The sequence below is a fragment of the Meriones unguiculatus genome, chromosome X (genome assembly GCF_030254825.1).
Source record: "Meriones unguiculatus strain TT.TT164.6M chromosome X, Bangor_MerUng_6.1, whole genome shotgun sequence".
Taxonomy (NCBI): domain Eukaryota; kingdom Metazoa; phylum Chordata; class Mammalia; order Rodentia; family Muridae; genus Meriones; species Meriones unguiculatus.
Window position 1 is genome coordinate 145,162,032 of NC_083369.1, and position 22,563 is coordinate 145,184,594.

A 22,563-nucleotide genomic window follows, 5' to 3' on the forward strand; every position below is an offset into this window, starting at 1 on the left:
GTGAGAGCTTGGAAAAGGACTGAAAGTTTGGCTTTGTGGCACTCCACCTAATGACCAATGATCACAAAGAACATTAAAATATTTAAAGTTTCTTAAAGTTAATGATAAATAAGAACATAAAATTACAGTATTTAAAGTTTTTTAGATTTAATCTTCAAGTAACACTATTTAAACCTAATTTTACTAAGTACAATGAATTAAAAATATTCAAAACTTCTTGAAACAGTTTGTACAAAATAAAATATAATCTTTAATATTTCCCTAAACTTACCTTGTATTTTAAAGCTAGTTTAATCATGCATTATAAATAAAAATATAGTTAAAAATACAAAAATTAATATGTCAGACAGTGTTGGTACAGGAGGTGATTTGAGTAATGTTAGGGTAGAACAATGCAATGAGAGAGGAGTGTCTTTAAAAGATAAATCCAGAAGAAGGTGAGGAAGAATTGAAAGAGCCAGAGAGGTCAAGAACACCACAAGAAAATCTACAAAACCAACTAATCAGAATCCATAGAGTCTCACAGAGACTGAACCACCAACCAGGGGGGCATCCATGGGATGGTTTTAGGTTCCCCACATATATTTAACAAATGTGAAACTTGGTCCTCATGTTGGACCTCTAACAACAGGAACAGGGCCTGTGTCTGACTGTTGCCTTTTGGATCCCTATCCCCTAACTGGACAGCCTTGTCTAGCCTCAATAGAATATGTGCCCACTCCTACTTGATATGCCAAAGTGGGCTGATACCCATAGGAAGAAGTCTCCCTGTTTCTGACAAGAAACAGAGGGGTCACAGGGGAAAGGGAGGTGAGGTGAGAGGGAAAGACTGAAAGGAGATGAGAGGAGGTAAGATGTAGGGACTGGAAGGAGAAGAGGGAAAGGAACTTCCTACCAAGATGTAACGTAAATAAATTAATTAATTTTAAAAATGTGCCACAAAAAATGTGAGTCCAGACATGCTTAAGCAGTTCCACAACTCCCCAGAGACTAAGTATCACCAAATTCAATTCAAAACAAAACGGAACAACAACCATAAAAACAAAAGAAAAAAAATATTTGCAGTAGAAGAGAACAAGTACACCAGGTGCACAGAGCTCTCTGACTTGTTTGGAATTTGTGAGGAATGTTACATGCATTGATATGATGGAGGTTTTTCTTTGTGACAATCAGCGTGCAACCTTTCTGTACATTTTCAGCCCATACCGTTCTCACATTACTTAGTCACAACGTAAAAGGAAACTAAATATTTTAGTGGCTAAGGTCCATCTGCAAAAAAGACTTTGCAAGATGTAGTGTGTGTTTCATAGGCTCATAAAGCTAGCAATGCCTGGATTTAGGATGCTTGCTCTTTTGGATTTCTCAGATAATCCTTAGAGTATGATTATAAAATGAAATATAAGCAAGAGCAGATGAATGTATTTATATTCAAGACCAATGTTTAGTTCTGTTTATTGATGACTACTTCTAAAATAATTGTAAATATTTCAAAATACCAATAAGAAATAAAACACTAAGAGTTTATGGTACATATCAATTAGCTCCTTAGTAATCTGCTGTCCGTAACATAAAATGCTTATTTATGCTTAACTTAATCTGGTTACAGGGTATTGAAGCAGATACTGAGACTCAGAGCCAAACTTTGGGCAGAGTGCAGGGAATCTTATGAAAAAAAAAGGGGGGGGGGAGATAGTAAGACCTGGAAGGGACAGGAGCTCCACAAGGAGAACAACAGAACCAAAAAATCTGGGCAAAGAGGTCTTTTCTGAGACTGATACTCCAACCAAGGACCATGTATGGATATAACCTAGAACTCCTGCACAGATGTAACCCATGGCAGCTCAGTCTCCAAGTGGGTTCCCTAGTAAGGGGAGCAGGGACTGTCTTTAACATGAGTTGATTGGCCTGCTCTTTGATCACCTCCGCCCTGAGTGGGGTAAACAACCACACCAGACCACAGAGGAAGATGATGCAGACAATCCTGATAAGACCTGAATGGCAGGGACAGATGGACGGGGAGTAGGACCTCCCCTATCAGTGGACTGGGGAAGGGGTTTGGGAGGGGAAGAGGGAAGGAGAGCAGGATGGGGAGGAGGGAAGAGAAGGGGCTACAGCTGAGATACTGTACACAGTGATATTCACTGGGATACAGTGAATAAACTGTAATAAATAAAAAATAAATTAAAAAATCCTCTTGATTTAGTTTGTCATGTAAAACTATATCAAATCAAACACATACATCCTCATTTAAAAGAAAAAGTTTTATAAAATATTGAATGCAGAAATCTCCTTGGTTATTAATAAATATATAATATGGCAAGAATTATAAATTTCAAATTCACATCCTTAGTGTGACCCAGATCCAGCCAAATAATGGCAGATGATTCACAATGAAAAATGTTAAGACCACATGTGTTAAGTAGTGTTAAACTGACAAAATTCCACAAGAGGAAAGAATTTGAATAAACACTGACAGTTTATCATAATGGGATTTGATTGTGTGTTTCTAGCTCATATGATACATGTTATCTCTGGCAAAAGGAATATGTCCTACAGAGATGAATCAGCTTGGCAATGATGTAAGCATAAGTAACTCATGATTTAGAATGGTTTTCATCAGTGTCTGCATATTAGACACTTCCAGTTCTGCCAAAATCCCTATCCAGATGAGTCAGGGTAGTTTATCTAGAGCTGAAATCCTCAAAGGTCTGCAGTGTTATAAATGTTTATTGTCATTTTTAGTTGCTAGAATATAGAGAATGTATTTGGCTATATTAGTGTCAGGTACTGAGGTGTTAATATTTATAAGCATCATTCTAAACTGTTATAAAATGTCTTCAAAAGAATGAGGGTTTACATCATTGTTGTCCAGATGAATATGATTTAAGAAACTGGCATCTGTTTTGCTTGTGCAAACTCTCCTTACAGGTATAGTATTTATTTGCACAGATTTGCTTATCACACATAAGTCAAGAAAGAAATAGAATTTTGAAGAATGCATAAGGAACAGGAGGAAGGTTTTATTCCTTATGCACATGGGAAGTTTGTTTCTTATAAACATTCCATGCACATAAAAGAGAGAAATGAAGTCATTGTGAAAGATAATTTGGATATCAGTTTCTGTGTGGCATTTTAACTTACAAGGGTCACTTTGCCTTTGTTGAGATTCCAGAGCCCTGGAAATGAGATGAGATGAAATGAGATGAAAAATACTCTTCAATTTTGAAGATGTCAAATGTCAAGTCCAGGTTGCCCTTTTCTGAATTATCTAACCAGCGGAACACACAGCACTTATATGACTTACCTAGCCAGACGTTACAGTTTCATGGATATGAGTAGCCAATAGAAGGTATTTTAAGTGCTAGAGGGGAAGGATAGTATCAGTAAAGTTGTCTTCTTTCAGTGGGATATTCTAAGATCGTCTGAATTTTTTAGCAGAAAGCAAAACATTAATGTTCATTCTCACTGATACCACTTGAAGTGTGATAGCAATGATTGTGGCTCATAAAGAGGACTGCACTAACTTGTGCAAGAAGGTTAGTTACAACTGAAAAATTTTATCCATTACTTATTCTCACTATTAATTTAAACAAACTTGAAAGGTTTTAAACTTCTAATAGATTCCTAAATTATTAGAACATGAGGGAAAAATCCTCCATATAGTAACAAAGGTTTACATGAAATTGTCAATATCCAACCATCTTTTAGTGAAAAATGAAAATTGTATTAGTATCTAATAATTTCTGAATGATAAAAATGATAATTTCATATTGGTTCAATACAGCACATTACAATATAAATATGCTATTTGCAACAATATGACAATCTGTATGATGGAATAGAAATATAGAATAATGTATACATACATAACTAAGATATAAAACTTTATAGTTTCAATAGTTCCTAGAACAAATTGCTTATTAATGTTTTGGTTCTCATTTTTTTGTCCATCTGATTTTTAAATAAGAGAGTAATTCTAGCTGGAGAAATGGCTCAATGGCTAAAACCCCTTGCTGTCCTTCAAGAGGACTAGAATTCAGTTTCCAGTACACAAGTTGGGTAGCTACAACCCCTGATACATTCTTCTGGCCTTTTCAGGCACACAGAGACACATCACATATAAAACAACAACAACAACAACAAAAATGAAATCTTTCAAAATAGGAGAATGATTCCATACAATATTTTTAAAGTTTATTTTCTATTTTTAATAATGGTCTATAGCTATACAATTTATAAAGAGATATGGAATCTAGTTTTGTGGTTAGTTCTCACCAGTCATATTATTGCAAAGGGAAGGTGGGAAGACAGCTTACGGTGGAAGTAAAGCTAAACAAGTTTTATTAATATGCTCCTCAACAGTAAACTAAGATATGTCTGGTGGCACAGATTGAGGAAGTCAGAAGTCATCTGAATAGGGGAGCTTTGCCTTTGATATAGGTATCCTAGGTGACCTCTAGGTAGTCGGCTGACTTGGTCTCAGCCAAAGAATGGGAGAGCAGCCAATCCCATGAAGGTCAGGTAGCAAGGGATAACATCAGGACACTGGGCTTGGAAAAATAGACTGTAAGGAAAACACCTAGTGTCTGTTTGGACAAGAATATCAGAAAATTGCAAAATGACCCAAATGGCTCTATAGGAGTTGATTGCACAAGCTGAGCCACAGTCCTTGTGAAAAATTCTTGCTGTTCACTTAAAATTTACATTATTAACTAAATACAAAATGTACATAGCATTCGTCTCATCTTCTCTGCATTGATCAATATAGCAGCATTCACATTTCTCTGCCTCACAGGTAAATAAATTCCTCATCAGTCCACTATGCACCTCATATGTGTATAAAGCTGTAATTTGTGTACATAATATATTATCTATAATATTCGCTATAGGAGATATCATGTGTGTAATAGTATTACTTCATATTACAGATTAGAATTAATTAACATTAATTAATATTATATAACAGCACATAGTTTTAAATTTTAAATACAGATATATCTCTGTATATATATCTAAATATAAATATATAAAATATGCTTGTATATGACATACCATAAATACATGTCAAAAGATATTACACAATGTCCATAGCATATATTATGGACCTTATCTATATGTATTGGTTTTATGTAGTGTATTTACATATAACATCTAAGTATGCTAACATATTTACATAGAATATCTAAACATCTTTAAATAAAAATACATTAACAAAGTAATTTATTGGACTTTCATATGCAGTTGTCTAGTAAAGAAAAACCTTTTCTCAGATTCAAACCTTATGTTGTGATTAGAATAACCAATATGTATCAAGACCATAGTCGAAAAACTAAGATGCATTTATTTCTCTCTGATGCCAGCATCTGTTTTTACATAAGTGAGTACATTTTTACTCTTAACAGTGAGCCAAAGCAGGCTAGACGAAGCCAAGCAAAGTAAATGTTTTTAACGACAAAGTTTAAATGCAACCCCATTAATGAACTTCTCCCTGAAAATAGAAGTTACTCAATCTAGAAATATATATTCTTGAAAGTTCCTCTTCAAACAAGAAAAATAACGAATTTATGCAGATGTCATTGAAGTAAACATTTTATAAACACGGGCTACTTAAGGAAACTTGTCTAAAAGTAAAATATGTTTTAAGTAGAGATTTTATTTTTTTATTTTATTTTTCTTATTAGTTACATTTTGTTAGCTCTGTGTCCCAGCTGTATCCCACTACCTCATTCCCTCCCCAACCCCACACTCCCTCCCTGGTCTCCTCCTTGCCCCTTTCCAAGTCCACTGATTGGGGAGGACCTCCTCCCCTTTCATCTGACCCTATTTTATCAGGTATCTTTAGGGCTGGCTGTAAAGTCCTCCTCTGTGGCCTAACAGGACTGCTCCTCCCCTGGGGGGGGAGGTCAAAGAGCCTGTCCTTGAGATCCTGTTAGAAATAGACCTTGTTCCCCAAAGAAATGTACTTTGGGAAACTACTTGGTTACTGAGCTACCACGGGCCACTTATGAGCAGAAGTTCTAGGTTATATCCATACATGGTCCTTGGTGGAGTGCCAGTCTCAGAAAAGACCCTGTGCCCGGATATATTTGGTCCTTGTAGATCGGGTTTTTAAAATGAATGTACTTGTTTTGTTTCCGTATATGAAATTTAGTACAGGTACACTATATGTGACTTCACTTTTTCCTGATTTTACACATTTTCATACTAAAACTTAAAGATGATCTACCAGTAAGCCATCTTATTATAACTCCTCTTCTCAGCAATTCTTCAAGGAACTCAAGCTGAGGAAGTCCTGCTAGTAGGGAAGGGATTAAATCTTGAGGAGCATCCAAAGGCAGCAGTCAGTTTCCATGCTGTGTTTGTGAGGATTGGCAAAGATAGGGAAATCTGAGCTGAGGAGAGAAAAAAAAAAAAAATTCACCAGATCCAGAAGTACAAAGTACATCAATTCAATTCTTATTGAAAAAGCAAGCAAGCAAAAACAAATAGTTTCATTGAAAACTATTAAATAATTTAAAAACAAGATTCACTTTATAAGCTAGTTTCTAGAAGCATATCTTCTGGGTAAAGCTAACTCGCAACTATTTGCTAGTGAATTCCTGCCTTGGTAGATTATAAACAACCCAGAAGGCTTTGGCTATACCCCAGAAAAAAGCTTGGGTGAAAGTGAGATTTAATCTCTTGAGTATGCCTAAAAGTCATCCTAAGCAACCGGAGGATTAGCTTGCTGAGTTTCTTGTACCATTAGTGGTATTTATCATCTGTGCTGCTTTTTCTCTTCATTACTTCCAAACACTGCAAGTTCACTACAGATACAGATACCAAAAATAATGTTTGGAAAAGAAGAGTTATTAGCTTAAATCCTTAACATTTTATTTTGCTACATGGCAGACATTCCCATAGTTTATTGCTAATAAAAGTAATAAAAGCACCATCCCTTTCTGATTCACACAGTTGGCACAAATTGTGTGTGTGAGTACTCAAGAGTTTTACTTTCCTTAGCCCAAGGCTTAGTTAAAATCCTGTGCTACCTCACAGCAATTGGTTATGAATAATTAGAACTTGGAAGTATGTGTGTATGTGAATTACTACTCTTATAACAGTAGGCATGCAGTGTAAAAAAAAAAAAAAACAGAAATGCAGCTTGGATATGTTTTGAAATGAAAAGAAAATGTTTCAAAAGACTTTTCTTTCAATCTCTGATAGAATAAGTTGTACCATTTAATAGTTTCCCTTGGCGAGTCTTTCGATTTCTGCTTTGACTACATGAAATGGATTCTTGACAGCCTCACTATGATACAGTAAAAGTCTGAGATTTTGACCTGTCCCTTTGATTATAAATCATGACTCCCATTACCTCTATGAAGCTACTGGTCAACAAACTTAAAATGTATTTGGAACATCATGTTTAGACAGCACTCATTTAGTTATCCAAGCTAACTTTACTACCAGAACCTTTATGAATACACTTGCTATAGAGCTCCTCCTTCAAAAACTTTTAAAATTTTAGGTATCTCTCTCTCTCTCTCTCTCTCTCTCTCTCTCTCTCTCTCTCTCTCTCTCTCTCACACACACACACACACACACACACACACACGCACACATACACTAATCTTCCAGTTACTTAAGGTGACTTTCAGGCATGCTCACAAATTAATTGCACTTTCATCCAAGCTCTTTTCTGGGATGTAGCCAAAGCCTTCAGGGTTGTTTACAATCTACCAAGGCAGCTATAGCAAGCAAGTTAAAGTCAGAAAATAAATTCTGTCATTCAGTTCTCTCTACCTACCACACGAATCCTGTAGACTAAACTTGGCTTGCTGGTAGGCACCTTTACCAACTAGCCATCTTGCCAGCTCCAAATAATGTTTTAAATAGGAAGCAAACAACAATATTTTTTTTCTCTTAAAGCACCCTCTTTTAATGAAGAAAATAATATTCAAACCTCAGAAAATGTATCTTCAGTCTACGGGCAATACATTAGACTACATCCTGTCAGATTTGGCTTCCAAGTCCTACTGGCTGGACTCCAGTGCTTAAGTTAAGAGATATGAAGAAATTACTCACCTCACAGGACAGGAAAATAGAGAGCAACAGATCCCATGAAAAGTTACCTCCCCCCAGCTTCTTTAACTCTCATTTGCCCAATTTCTAGAGTACCAGTAAAAGATAAAGCCAAGGCTGGCTGGCAGAGGAAGGAAAAGATGTTGCTGTTTGGTGAGATGTCCTCATTATTCTTCAGGCAGTCCCATTTTCTGTCTCATTTTCCCCACATTAATGGAAGCTGCTTTTATAAACCATTCCCCCAAAGAAGTTTTCAATTACAACTAAACCTTTAAGGGCTAAAACTGAAGGAAATTCAACTGAAATTTTGTATGTAGAAGGAATTTGGGGGGCTTTTTATGGGCTCTTAGAGTGTGCGTATTCTTGAGTCCAAGCCAGAAAACAGGATTCCCACAATTAATCTTTCCTTTAAGATAATAGGCCAACCTCTTAAGCATACATGTAGCTGTAACCTGAGTCTAAAACCAGGCAGGCACTCCAGGCTGCTAACACAACCCTAAGAGGTGCCCCTAACTCTCTTGGCACTCATGTTCCCCTTGACTGACTGAAGTATAGGAAAAAGTTATGGCATCAGCAATTATCTCAGAAATTCAAGAGCTCCTTTAAGATGTTAAGCAATTACAATTTGTATTATTAGGGTCCAGGAATCTGATGGACAAGTGCGGCTTGAGAAACAAGTTTCTAGCCTATCAGGAGTAGTGACAGAAACAAATGAGTGATCAGATAGAATAGATTATATCTCACAGCCTTCTCTGACCTCTGTGAGGACCTTCACACACAGGCATAAGAGAGGGGAAGGAAAAGAAAGGAGAGGAGAGGGTATGGGATGGGAGAGGAGGAATTGTTTCCAAGGGTTCTGGAGAATAAAACTTAGATTCTCTTTGGAAGTGCCCCTTGAACCAAAAACATATGCAAAAAGACTCAGGACTCAATGAAAAAGATCAAACTATATATTTATATGGGCATTTAAAGGATAGAAACACAATTCAAGACAAGCTAACAATGTTTTTTCAACTTTTCCTTAAGTATGATTATTTTTATCCTGGACCCTTACTTATCACCCTTTTGTTCTTTTAATTCAAGTGTTTCCCTAATTCAGCTCTTAAGATTATTACAATACACTAAGAAATGGAGTTTTAAGGTATTGTCTAACAAGTATCGGGGTTAACTAACACCCTTACAAAATATAACACTAATTTTATTTTTAATTTATACTTAATTTCATATTCAGTTTACACATAATTTTAGCTAAAATCCTACTATACGGTTAACTAAATCTACTATATGATCTTTATTCTCCTGCCATATTTTGAAGTTTTATTTATTTATTTATTTATTTGTTTGTTTATTTATTTATTTTTTGTTACAACAAGTAATTACTCTAAAAACTATTGCACTTTTCAAGAACCTCTTGAAGTGAGTTTACCTTCCAAAGCTTACTTGTTTTTCAGGGTCCCAGATAAAATGGTCAATATTATTTCCCCAGGGCACTTAAGTCTCAGAGGTATTAGTCTTCTTATTACTCAATGACAAAGATTGGTTTACTTTTTATCAAAAGTTGGTCGGTCTATCCAGAGAAAACTAGAAGCAAATTTAATAACTAGCCTTCCCTCTGGAGACTAGACATTGTTAACTGTCTAAAACATAATTAACAGCAGAATGTCAGTCAACAAATACACTTTTTAACTTCATATCAAGGGAATTTAGGTACACCAATTTAATACAGGTCAAGATACGAGTAATCAAATTGACAGTCTTGGCCTGACCTCTAAAAGTAGCTGTAAAATGATGTCTAATAAATTAAGATGAATGGCAAATCCCTCTGAGGAAACAGGCTTGTATCATTGCTTTGTAATGATATCAGGTTTGAGGTCAAGAATTTACAATAAGGATATAAATACCAGCCTGCATGCAAGGTGAGATATATGCTCAGTTATTTTGCATATAAGATAATGGTGACTCACTCTACTCATATTATACATGGTTTCATATTTTAAATTACTTTTTTTCTTCAAAACAAGACTATCAAGCCAGAGTAAAGTATTATCCTCAATAATGGGATTAAATTTGCCAAGGCACAGTAGCAGAGTATTAGATATTCTAATCCTGGTGCCAAGACAGGGGTTCTCAGAAGCCATGATGAGTCATTTTCGTGGGGTTTTCAATGATGCAGTGGCTTTGAAGTTCAGGGATGTTCAACAAGAAAGTGTCTTATTCCAACCAGGACAGGTTCAAAAGACATGCTCAAATTTCCAAGAAGTGGAATGCAATTACAATATGGGCAGTGTTGTAATTGTTTCTATGCCACCCGTGTTGTTGGAATCCTAAACAGGGAGCCAAGAGCACTAAGCAGTTAAGAGAAGTTGTTACCAACTTGGTCCTTTCCCGTGAAGGCCATTGCTAAATAGTATCAAGAAGTTGTCAGAGTCACTGTATGCTTGGTACATTATCTGTGAATGAGTAGGACTAGTGAAATAAATTTCTAAAGAGAAATGCACATCATAAACCCTGAATTTGATTGTCATTTTCAGCAATAGCAGTGAGGATTCACATAAATCTTGTTTGTTTTTTTTTAATGTATATATTTCTTCTTGTCTTATTCTCCACTCAAACTTGTTCCTACTTATTTTGCTTTCCTCCATTTCTCAGATTTATTGCTTCAGACCCTTACATTTAGTGAAGAAAAAAGAGGCTGTGATTTAGTTTCCTGTCAATACTCAAACTAAATACAGTGCCTCTTCATCACTACCGCCCTCTACTTGACCAATTTTAAAAGAAGGCATCAACACTGATTGATAATACTCTGCCCACTGCTTTCTTCTGTGCTGGCCCTTCTTATCAGACCTATGGGAATATAAAAACAAAATTATCAATATCTGCAATATTCTCTGGAGTGTTCCACCAGCCAAAATGTACCAAAATGCCCTATAAGCTATTGACGTTTATAACTTCTAAAAGGCATAATAAGCCAAGGTCTACTCAGATTTCTGCTGAAAAAGTTCACCCATCTTTCTCAGGCTAGTGGGGACTATGAAGACTTCTGCTCTTCTATCTATCTTAGAAGAAGCTATCGATGAACACTTATAAGTCTCCAAAACACAGATCTACTTCCCCACAGGAAATATCCCGGACATTTCCAAACCTATACCACTAAAGTTGTTTATATTTACTATGATCCATTAGGCCCCCATGATCAAATTGATCTCCCTCTTTACAAAGATTTGCTTTTTTTTAAACTTTTGCTCTGATCTTTTTCTGCCTCCTCAGGTCATGGATTATACGGGACTTTTGAAATGTTATCCTCGTGGAGGAAAACTAGAGAGGACCAACATGTTAAAGAGCGAACTGCAGAAGTCTATGCAGACTCCATGCTCTCCTTCTCTCTCACCACTGCCATGTACTTGGTCACCTTTGGCATAGGGGCCAGCCCTTTCACGAACATTGAGGCAGCCAGGATTTTCTGCTGCAATTCCTGTATTGCGATCCTCTTCAACTACCTCTATGTACTCTCATTTTATGGTTCCAGCCTTGTGTTCACTGGCTACATAGAAAACAATTACCAGCATAGTATATTCTGTAGAAAAGTTCCAAAGCCTGAGGTATTGCAGGAGAAGCCAGCATGGTATAGGTTTCTTCTGACAGCTAGATTCAGTGAGGACACAGCTGAAGGTGAGGAAGCAAACACTTATGAGAGTCACCTATTGGTATGTTTCCTCAAACGCTATTACTGTGACTGGATAACCAACACCTATGTCAAGCCTTTTGTAGTCCTCTTTTACCTTATTTATATTTCCTTTGCCTTAATGGGCTATCTGCAGGTCAGTGAAGGGTCAGACCTTCGTAACATCGTAGCAACTGCAACACAAACCATTGAGTATACTACTGCCCAGCAAAAGTACTTCAACAACTACAGTCCTGTTATCGGGTTTTACATATACGAGTCCATAGAATATTGGAACTCTAGTGTCCAAGAAGACATTCTAGAATACACTAAAGGTTTTGTGCGGATATCCTGGTTTGAAAGCTATTTAAATTATCTTCGGAAACTCAATGTGTCCACTGACTTGCCTAAGAAAAATTTCACAGACATGTTGAGGAATTCCTTCCTGAAAACTCCTCAATTTTCACATTTTCAAGAGGACATCATCTTCTCTAAAAAGTACAATGATGAGGTTGATGTAGTGGCCTCTAGAATGTTTTTGGTGGCCAAGACCATGGAAACGAACAGAGAAGAACTCTATGATCTCTTGGAGACTCTGAGGAGGCTTTCTGTGACCTCCAAGGTAAAGTTTATTGTCTTTAATCCATCTTTTGTGTACATGGATCGATATGCCTCCTCTCTGGGAGCCCCCCTGCACAACTCCTGCATCAGTGCTTTGTTCCTGCTCTTCTTCTCGGCATTCCTGGTGGCAAATTCACTGATTAATGTCTGGATCACTCTAACAGTTGTGTCTGTGGAATTTGGAGTGATAGGCTTCATGACATTATGGAAAGTAAAACTGGACTGCATTTCTGTGCTATGCTTAATTTATGGAATTAATTACACAATTGACAACTGTGCTCCACTGTTATCCACATTTGTTCTGGGCAAAGAATTAACAAGAACTAAATGGGTCAAAAATGCCCTGGAAGTGCATGGAGTAGCTATTTTGCAGAGTTACCTCTGTTATATTGTTGGTCTATTTCCTCTCGCAGCTGTGCCTTCAAATCTGACCTGTACACTGTTCAGGTGCTTGTTTTTAATAACATTTGTCACCTTCTTTCACTGCTTTGCCATTTTACCTGTGATACTGACTTTCCTGCCACCCTCTAAGAAAAAAAGGAAAGAGAAGAAAAATCCTGAAAACCGGGAGGAAATTGAATGCGTGGAAATGGTGGATATTGATAGCACTCGAGTGGTTGACCAAATTACCACAGTGTGATAGGATCTGCTTCATATTTTCACCCTAGGTCTTACCAAGAACAAAAAGCTTGTGTTGATGAAACAGTTAAAGTCAAAGATGCTCCCATTTGAAAAGAATAACAAGCAGACACTGAAAAAAAGTAAAAGACAAGGATAACAGGCATCTTCAAAAGTTATTAAAGCAAATGGGTTGCTATGAAAAAAATACATACACACACCACTTGTAATATTTTAAATAATATCAAACAAAGGAAAGATTATTATTAATAAGCAGGATCCCATTTTACATACACTGCACATGTTACTGGTGTTGTAATAAAATGCAACTGATTGCAAAGTCAGCTATTATAACAAAAATAGCTTTAAGCATTGTTCAAAAAACAAGGCTTTCTAAACATTTTCAGAGCAGTAACTCTACTTAGGTTCTGTCATTTGAGGTCTTTATTGTCTCATCTAGTACCTAAACACTGAAGGAGATTCTGTGAAAGTTTTGATCAGCAAGAGGAAGCCAGAACTTCTGAAGCAGATGTGGTAGATTGAACATCATCCACAAATTGAAATTGAGCCACCTCCAAATTCACTTAGGTGAGCCAAGTTTTTTTTTTTTCTGTTGAATGAACTTGTCATATTCCTCCACTGTTATACCGTTAACACCTGTATATTTTAGTTAATGCACCCAGAAATCAATGACAGCTCCAGCAGTACAAAATTGGGGCAATTCTATTTTAGAGTATCTTGTTACTTGTCATCAAATTGGCCTACTTTATTAGTTACAGCTCTTGGCAGGGACCTCTGCAAATCCACAGGGGCAAGCCCAAATATCTGGCATGATGGAGGAAAAGTAGGTGTCTAATTGAACCTATGAAAAGCCAGCTGGTACAGCTGTTTTTTGGTTTGGCCCTATGTGCACTTTTGCATTGATGTCCAGAAACAACATCTGCCCGTATATATGATGAAATGAAAATAAACACTAAAATGTTTATTTGCTATTAGATGATTTCTACTTGAGTTAGTGAAGCAAATGAAGATCTTTGGTAAGTCTAAGACCTGGTGATGAGAAACTTTATAAAAGTGCTGGGAGATAAAGGACTCAAAGGAAAATAGGTGGAATTTCCTGGATAACAGTAATAACCAGTACAAACCTATCCATAATAGCAGCCAAGTTTAGTTTCCCCACTAAACTACCCATACCTCACCTCCCTTAAAATGTCTTTTTTTTCTATTTTTTTTCATCACAAGGCACTCTGTACATTAACATGCCCAGATACGTATACAGTTGAGCAGTTGCATCTAAAAGGGCAATGATTCATAGATCTAAAGAAAGACAGTTTGATCTGAAGGGGAAATGTATGTTACCCTCAGACCCCTGTATTTCTTTAAATCCATAAAAATGAAGCCAAACCCTGGATTACGTTTAAGGCAAATAGCTGCAATGTCTTTCCTTTTTTAGAGATACAGCTTTTTTAGCCATCCACAGTAGTAAGCATTTCCAAAAGACATACTACCTTTCAAGACCTTAGCAGACATATTACAACATTCCCTCTTCCTCAACAGAGGGGAAACAGGCCTTGAAGAATGAAATTACCCAGGTTGCACTACTAGAGAAGTTCCATCATTTCAGCATGGCAGAGACAGAGCAGGCAACTGCAAATTTTCCCATAAGGCAGCTACTACCCCTTCCAAACACATACATAAGGTGAGAACATAAGGCTTCATTGGCCATGAAACAAACATTTTATTTTTATGTCTGAAAAATAAAAACACTTTGGAATTTAGGTTGGCTACTATCCTTCTAAACAGCAAAAATGCCCAAATGATTGTGATGTAACCACACCAAATGGTAATCTGTGCTTTCGTTCTCATGTGCTTTTATCCACAATGTTCTAACAATTATGGTGGAGATTATAGCTAGTGCATCACACACTTGCTCAGTCTCCCTTGCAAACACACTAAGCAGTCATACCAATGTGTTATTCACTGAACAAGAAGATGAGGAGCTTTAAAATCTAAAGACAAGTACATTCTTCACAAAAAGGCAAGTGTGCATACTAGATGTTCAATCAAGTCTCTCTTATGGGCCTACAACTAGGCTATTATTTATAAAAGACAACTGAAGAGGAATTATATGCTGCTAAACCATTTTCTGGACAGTGCATTCTAAACCTGCTCTTGACTTAGTGTCAACCATGTGAAACACCTCAGCATAGTAAATTCACAAAACTGACCTAACACATGCACCGATTAAATGGATTTTGTCGAGAATTTAATCATCAGTTTGGTCAACCAGATGACTTTCTATGGAACTTTGTTTTATGACAGGTAGTAGTTTTCCAACTTGATTGAGTCTCTGTATCTTGAGGTGTATTTTTAAATGGAGGACATTTTCAAACAGTGTCTATAGAAGACACTGTAGAAATATCTAAAAAAACAAGTCATCATAAAATTTTGTTTTTGAAATTGCTGAAAGGGAAGAAATTATCTCAGCAAAAAAGACTTCTTCATTTAATTAATTCCAACCAAGACATTAATGTCCACTTTACCAAAGAAACACATTTGGTTGGTTTTAAGTTAGTGTTTGGTGTCTGTTTACCAAAGATAATGTTCCATTCATCAAAACTATTTATCCTGGTCAACTAAAATACTGTGATATTTAGGCCTTCAGAAGAAAAATTTTTAAAAAGCCAAGGTAAGAGTAATGCTATTCTCTAATAAGAAAGATGATATTCTCTCATTCAGTGGAATTCAGCAGATATAAATTTACAAGGGATTTGGGGTTTATAAAAAAGAAAATAACTGAAATTGGATATTATTCAGACATACAGTAACGTTCTAACAAGTACGATGATGCACAAGCAAAAAAGCGGAGTTTGTTCCAGATAAAATGTAAAAACAAACCTTCATGAAAATTTCTGTACATTGTTCCTGCTAATAACTCTGTGTGTGTGTATGTGTGTGTGTGTGTGTGTGTTCATTTTGGGTTGGGTTGATTTGGGTTATTTGATTAATGGGTTGGCTGGGTTTTATTTTTAATAGTGAAGGGGTTGTCTTCGTTTTGGTTTTGTTTAGTTTGTAGTTTTTGTTCATGTGGCTTCTGCTTCTCTTACCACTTTCAACTCTATATTTTCAGTTAGAAATGAGATCATTAGAGGCCTCCTACATGGCCACAGTTTTTCATGCAATGTACTGCTCTGAAAGACCTTCAAGAAACTGTTTATTTTAAATAACCACTGCCCAACTGTCTGTGGCATTCTAAGACTATGACATTACCTTCCTCCAGCCCCAGCAACAGATCTTGGCTGTGTCCCTCATCAGAACAGGTAAAATGGAGAGTCGCCTTTGGGGTGTGGTATGGTATGAGGCAAAGCCTCTTGAATACAAATGGTATCCTCATCATAATGGCTTTATTCCTTTGGATCCTATTAAAGTATCCTTGCAGCTTGTACCTGTGCTTGATCTCTGTGAATCTCTGTTTCTTCTTCTGTACAATGGGGATAATAACAGTAAATATCTTTAAATTCAACAAATTTTGAGTGCCTAATATTACCCGTACATTGTTCTAAAGACTGGGAGCACACAAGCAAGCAAATCAGATAAAGCATCATCTTGCCTTGGAGACTCTTAAGCTTGAGTGATGTTGTAAGCTGTCTGTGAGGACTGTGATGGTGTTTGGGGCAAAAAGAGGGAACTCAAGACATTATTATCTTTAATTTGCCAAATTCACACTATAGAACTAGGACTCAGGATATAAACCTACAAATTATATCTATGCCCAAGATTAGATCTATATAAAAATTCAATGGGTGACCACAGAAGGCTGTTACTTCTTGGTCTTATGAACTCACATTAAAACTAGGCTGGGTTACCTACCATGTGTTTGTAATGCACTTACAAACCTGGATTTTCAGGTTGGACTACAAGCTTTAAAATTGGATATAGATACTTGGTGAGGACCAGGAGAATATCACTTCTTACTCTTTATTTCTGGTTGGTATGATGACATTTGAACATTCCTTTTGGAGTGATTTGCTTTTAAGTATGTACTAAATGAAAAGCACCGTCTATTAGAAAATAAAGTTCCTATTTCTTTTACAAGAATGTAGAGTGCAAAGGAAAATATTATATTGGTACTATACTAGAAAAAAAAACTGATAATGCTAGAGCTAACAAATGGCAGAGTCCCTCCCTGTGGCGGCTACAACTGTTTAATTTTGTTACCTGCCAGTCCAGGAGAAAAAAAGAGGGAAGCGAATGAACAAGAATCAGTTCACCTGAACAAGCAGTGTCAATATGTTCTTGCCAGCCTGCCTTTCATCTGCATCCTCCCTTTGCTCATGTGATTTATTTGAAGTCCTCTTTGATATCTATGAGAATACCATGCAAGGAAAAGGAAATGAGATGGCAGAGAGCTGTGGCCTCCACATAGAGTTTTGAGTTAGAATAAAATTAACACGACAAGGCTTCTGAGAAGCCTACTTAATAGAGAACAGAAGTTTCTTTTCAAAGTACAAAGAAAGCCTGTATACGTGAGAAATCCAAAACTTAGAGAAGCAAGATATTCAGAGTTGGAAGAGTTGGAAGCAGATACAAGACTATAATAGAAGTACAGTTTCTAGTCTCAGTTTATTCCACATTCTGCCACTTTACTGCCAAATACTGTGTATCTAAATTATGGGTTCTCAACACAGGGACCATGAATGAGCTGGAGAAGGGAAGAACTCTTGACCTCCCTAAAATTAAATTACATGCAAAAATATGTGTATGTTCAGCATGTACATTTTACTATAGAGAAAATCATAGTTATCATCAGATTCTTAAAGAGTTCTCCATGACCCACTGCACTGTCCTAAAAGAATAAAGGTATCAGTGGGAGTGTGAACCTGGTCTCCACATTTTGGCTAATAGACAGTCAAGAAATTCCCAATCATCTTTTCTTTAAGTAGTCAATGACACTTCCAAATATTTGTTTCTGGATACCAAGCTTAGTGCTTACTTTTGTTCATTTATTCTTCATTCATTTTTTCACTTATTTTTTAAGCCTGTTAACATATTTTCAGTGATAATTTATGTTGTACTGCCAGTTAAACATAGTCCCAAAACAGACAAGGAGATGATTTCTCTGCACTATGCCCTTGTTGCCAGGAGGAACACCAAGATACTACAATATTTTCACTGTTGTAGTGTTGTCTGTATCAGCTGTTCTCAAAATTCCTAATTAATATGGTGACCATTTAATAAAGTTCCTCATGTTTTGGTGACCCTAACCATAAAATTATTTTCATTGCTACTTTGTAACTGTAATTTTGGTACAGTTACAAAGCATAATGCAAATATCTGTGCTTCCCAATAGTCTTAGGTTCCTTGTGAAAAGGTTGGTCAACTCCTCAGGGGGTCACAATCCTCATGTTGAGAAACCCTAGTTTATATAGCCTCAAAATTATATTAAATACAGTCCACAAACATACACAGAGTGGAAAACTGACAAAGCTTACATGTAGAAGTGTACCCTATCAAGTAACTAGGAAAAGAGCAGCCTACTTCCAGAATATTTGGTTACACACTCCTTAGCAATAGAATATTACCTCTCTGGAATAACCTGCTCCCAAGAAAGCCCTGGCTCAAACCATGTACAGCAAGCTAATTTGAACATACTTTGTGGTGGTTAACCTGACAAAAAATAGGAAAAGATTCTTGATAATTTTGATAATACTGACAGTGGAAAATAAATGATTACCATGGACAGACAAGTACATTGAGAGATAGCTGCCTTGCATACATAAGCATATAAAAGTCTAATTCTTTTAACTACTAGGAGAAGCTAGACATAGTAGAGGTTTGTTGAAGCAGCACCCAAAACCTTAAGCATACAGAATCCTTTTGTGTTTACCTAAGGTAAGGTTAAGAGAATCAAAGGTTCACATTCCTTGAACATAAAATACCAAGAATTCACCCATGCCACTTATAGTACCCTCTATCAAGCCATGGAAAGTTAAGACTTTGGAGCTGAAGACATATTAGTCACACTTTATAGCATCTAACATGAGGCTCAAGAGCTATATGCTTTTTGAGATCTACAAAGTGCTTCTTCTAATTCCTACAGCAATTGCTCTAACAACTCATTTCCAAAATCCATTCCAGGCTCTTTTCTGTTAAAAACTCATAAAATTTTCTTTGTCAAAAAAATGTCCTTCATTTTTCTGCTGTGACTCTTGGAATGTGTTTGTCTCCCCTTTTCAGATAGTCTTTCAATTTACATGCTTTTTAAAAATTGTATTTTCCTGCTGTACCAGAGTCATCAAGATAATTGCCACAATGCCTCCAAAAAGTGTGAATGACTAGGCAAAACTGGCAATAGCTTTGGCTATGTTCCACATATACACAGACAGGCATAGTACACACACACACACATACATATTACACAGAACACAAGTATATACACATGTGTATAACACAGCAAATATTTAAGCATGCATGACTGTACATATACATGTGTGCACATTGAATGCATGTGTGTACATATATTTGCATACTACTTTAAAACATGCTTAGCAAATATGAGGGTATTAAAATACCTTGGCAGCTGGCCCTTGTGTTTTCTGAAGGTAGGCCAAAAGCTTCAGCTGTTCATAGAAAACCCTGCAAAATAATATTTTCACCTTCTATGTGCTACCTATATATCTGAGATCAGCAAACAATACACTTTAAAGATGAGAAACCTGGACATGTAATTTACAAATTGCTAATGAATAGCAATAGCTCCATGGTTGAAAACTGTATTTGATGATATTTTCCAAGTCGTGAGTAATAATAGCAGAACCCCAAAATGACAGAAATTTCTCCCAAGATCTAAAATTGTGGAATTTTATTGAAAATGACTGATTGGTGGTCCAAAGAAAGGAGAAGAAGCAGAACAATAAAATAAGTACATAGAAGGTGATCATTCTTGGCCAATTACAGTCTTGAGAAAGAGTGAATATTTTCCATTCATCCATAGCATCAGTTTGGTAGAAAAAGCAGTGAATGTCAAATAGCTCACAAAAAAGAGACGCCATTCCCACAAACGTAGTTATCTTGAAGAAAAAAAAAAAAGTTTGGATGCCTGTTACACAGTCTCTCAGCCTCTGTACCCAAGGCTGGGGCAACACCATGGAAGAGGTTGGAGAGAGATTGTCAGGGTCTTAGGACCTGCAGAACTGCTGCATGATCATGTCTTCTGGAAACGGCTGGGATGCTGCACTCATGAACTCTAGTAAGGTTGCATAAGACCACATAAACCAAGCCAAACAAACATAAACCAAGACACACCAAACATGGGTGGAAGAACATTTCTCAAAGCCCTGCCCCTAGATGAAGAACCGCAAGCATTCAATGGCTGCTGAGGGAGGTTTTGTTCAGCGTCAGCCACTCACTCTTAAGTGGACAATCTTAAACATATATGCAACTACGAAACAACAATTTAGCACAGTAGGTGGTGTGTGTGTTAAGAAAAATAAAAAAAAAAAAACCTAAGATGCATTGAGGTGTATTTATGTATAAAACTCTCAAAAATATATAAAATGGAATATATATATGGTGAAAAAATAGTTTAAGAGAAACACTGTACATGCAACAGAGCTATCTATGACAAGAACATTCTAACTAATTCAAAAACACAGTTGGGGAGGTAGACATTGAGAGGATCCCTGGTGTATTAACTCTCTCACAGAACATATGCAGACAACATTTTGAAATATATCTGTACAATGCAGTTCAGAATAACATCAAACTCACAGAAATCTTCCTACTTCAACCTCTTGAGTTATAGACTTACAATGAAGTGGGGATGTCTCACCTTTGTATTTCCCTATTTTTGTGTTGTTTTGTTTCCTTTTGTTTTTCAAGACAGTGTTTCTTTGAGGAGACATGGCTGTCCCAAAACTATCTCTGTAGAAAAAAACTGGCCTTGAACTTACAGAGATGCAACTGCCTCTGCTAAATTTTTAAATATAACATGTTGCAGGGGGAAAAATCAAGTACTAGGAAATTGAATCCAATCAGATATGTAGGAAATGACAGACTGTGAGAACTAAAGGTAGGGAAAAATTTTAGGACTCACTACAGGAAAGATTCAGACTGCAAGATGGCTCAGTAGGTAAAGGTGTTTCCTGTAAGACTGAAGACCTAAATTTGAGCTGAAGGACCTATAGAGTGTAAGGAGATAACCAATTTCATAAAGTTGTCCTCTGACTATACATATATCATGGCATGTGTGTTCCCCCTACACAAAATAAATAAATGAAAAAAGATATTAAAGCCTTAATCTATGTTTTAAATTTTTCTTTTCTTGAAAATGGATTTTTTTTTCTTACAGTATATTCTTTTTATGGTTTCTTCTCTCCCTTCTGTATCTTTCCATTTCCCCTCCCATCTGAATCCACCCTTTCTGTCTTTCCTTAAGAACAGACAGGCATCTAAGAAATCAAAATAAAATAAGAAAAAAATAATTAATCTGCATCTTTTAATGAACTAAAAGGACCCCAGATTTTTCTTAAATATTTATTGACCAATTATTCTTCTTCAGCAATTTTTCTTAAGGTTTCTGATCCAATAACTTACCCATTATTCTGGATTAATTCCCTGACTTGAAATATATGAGCTGAATTAGTTAGTGACAGGTCAAACAAGAAAAATGTGACTTCTGTTCTACTTCTCTTATTCATTTAATTGTCCCAGTGCTCAAAGCTTTAGAAAACTATCTCTATAGAGTATATTTATTTTTTTCCTATTTGCTATTATTTATTTACTGCTTAAGTTGTTTTTTTTCTTTATTAATTACACTTTATTCACTTTGTATCCCCCCTGTGGTACCCTCCCTGCTCCCATCCCAATCCCTCCCTTCCTCCACCCTCTGCATGCATGCCCCTCCCCAAGTTCACTGATAGGGGAGGTCTTCTTTTCCTTCCTTCTGGTCCTAGTCAATTAGGTCTCATCAGGAGTGGCTGCCTTGTCTTCTTCTTTGGCCTGGTAATGCTGCTTCCCCATCAGGGGGAGGTAATAAAAGAGCAGGCCAATCAGATTATGTCAGAGACAGTCCCTGTTCCTATCACAATGGAACCCACTTGGATACTAAATTGCTATGGGCTACATAGCAATTTAAGATCCTGTGCAGGGATCTTAGGTTATCTCCATGCATAGTCCTTGGTTGGAGTATCAGTCTCAGGAAAGACCCCTGTGCTCAGATTTTTTGGTGTTGTTGCTCTCCTTGTGGAGATCCTGACCTCTCCAGATTTTACTGTTTCCCACTTCTTTCATAAGATTCCCTGCACTCATTAGTCATCAGGGAAATGCAAATCAAAACGACCCTAAGATTTCACCTTATACCCATCAGAATAGCTAAGATCAAAAACTCAAGAGACAACACATGCTGGAGAGGTTGTGGAGAAAGGGGAACCCTCCTCCATTGCTGGTGGGAATGTAAACTTGTACAACCACTCTGGAAAGCAATCTGGCACTTTCTCAGACAACTAGGAATAGCGATTCCTCAAGATCCAGCTATACCACTCCTAGGCATATATCCAAAAGAGGCTCAAGTACACAATAAGGACATTTGCTCAACCATG

General features: G+C 36.6%; 1 protein-coding gene across 1 annotated transcript in view; it reads left to right on the forward strand.

Annotated features, from left to right (window-relative positions):
- The window catches only part of Ptchd1 (patched domain containing 1), a 76,472-nt gene extending 59,444 nt beyond the window's left edge, over window positions 1-17,028 (forward strand). Inside the window, exon 3 of the mRNA XM_060374371.1 lies at window positions 11,332-17,028. Coding sequence (XP_060230354.1) covers window positions 11,332-12,986 — 1,655 coding nt within the window. The 3' untranslated portion in view covers window positions 12,987-17,028. The remainder of the gene's footprint in view (window positions 1-11,331) is intronic.
- Window positions 17,029-22,563: the final 5,535 nt, after the last annotated feature.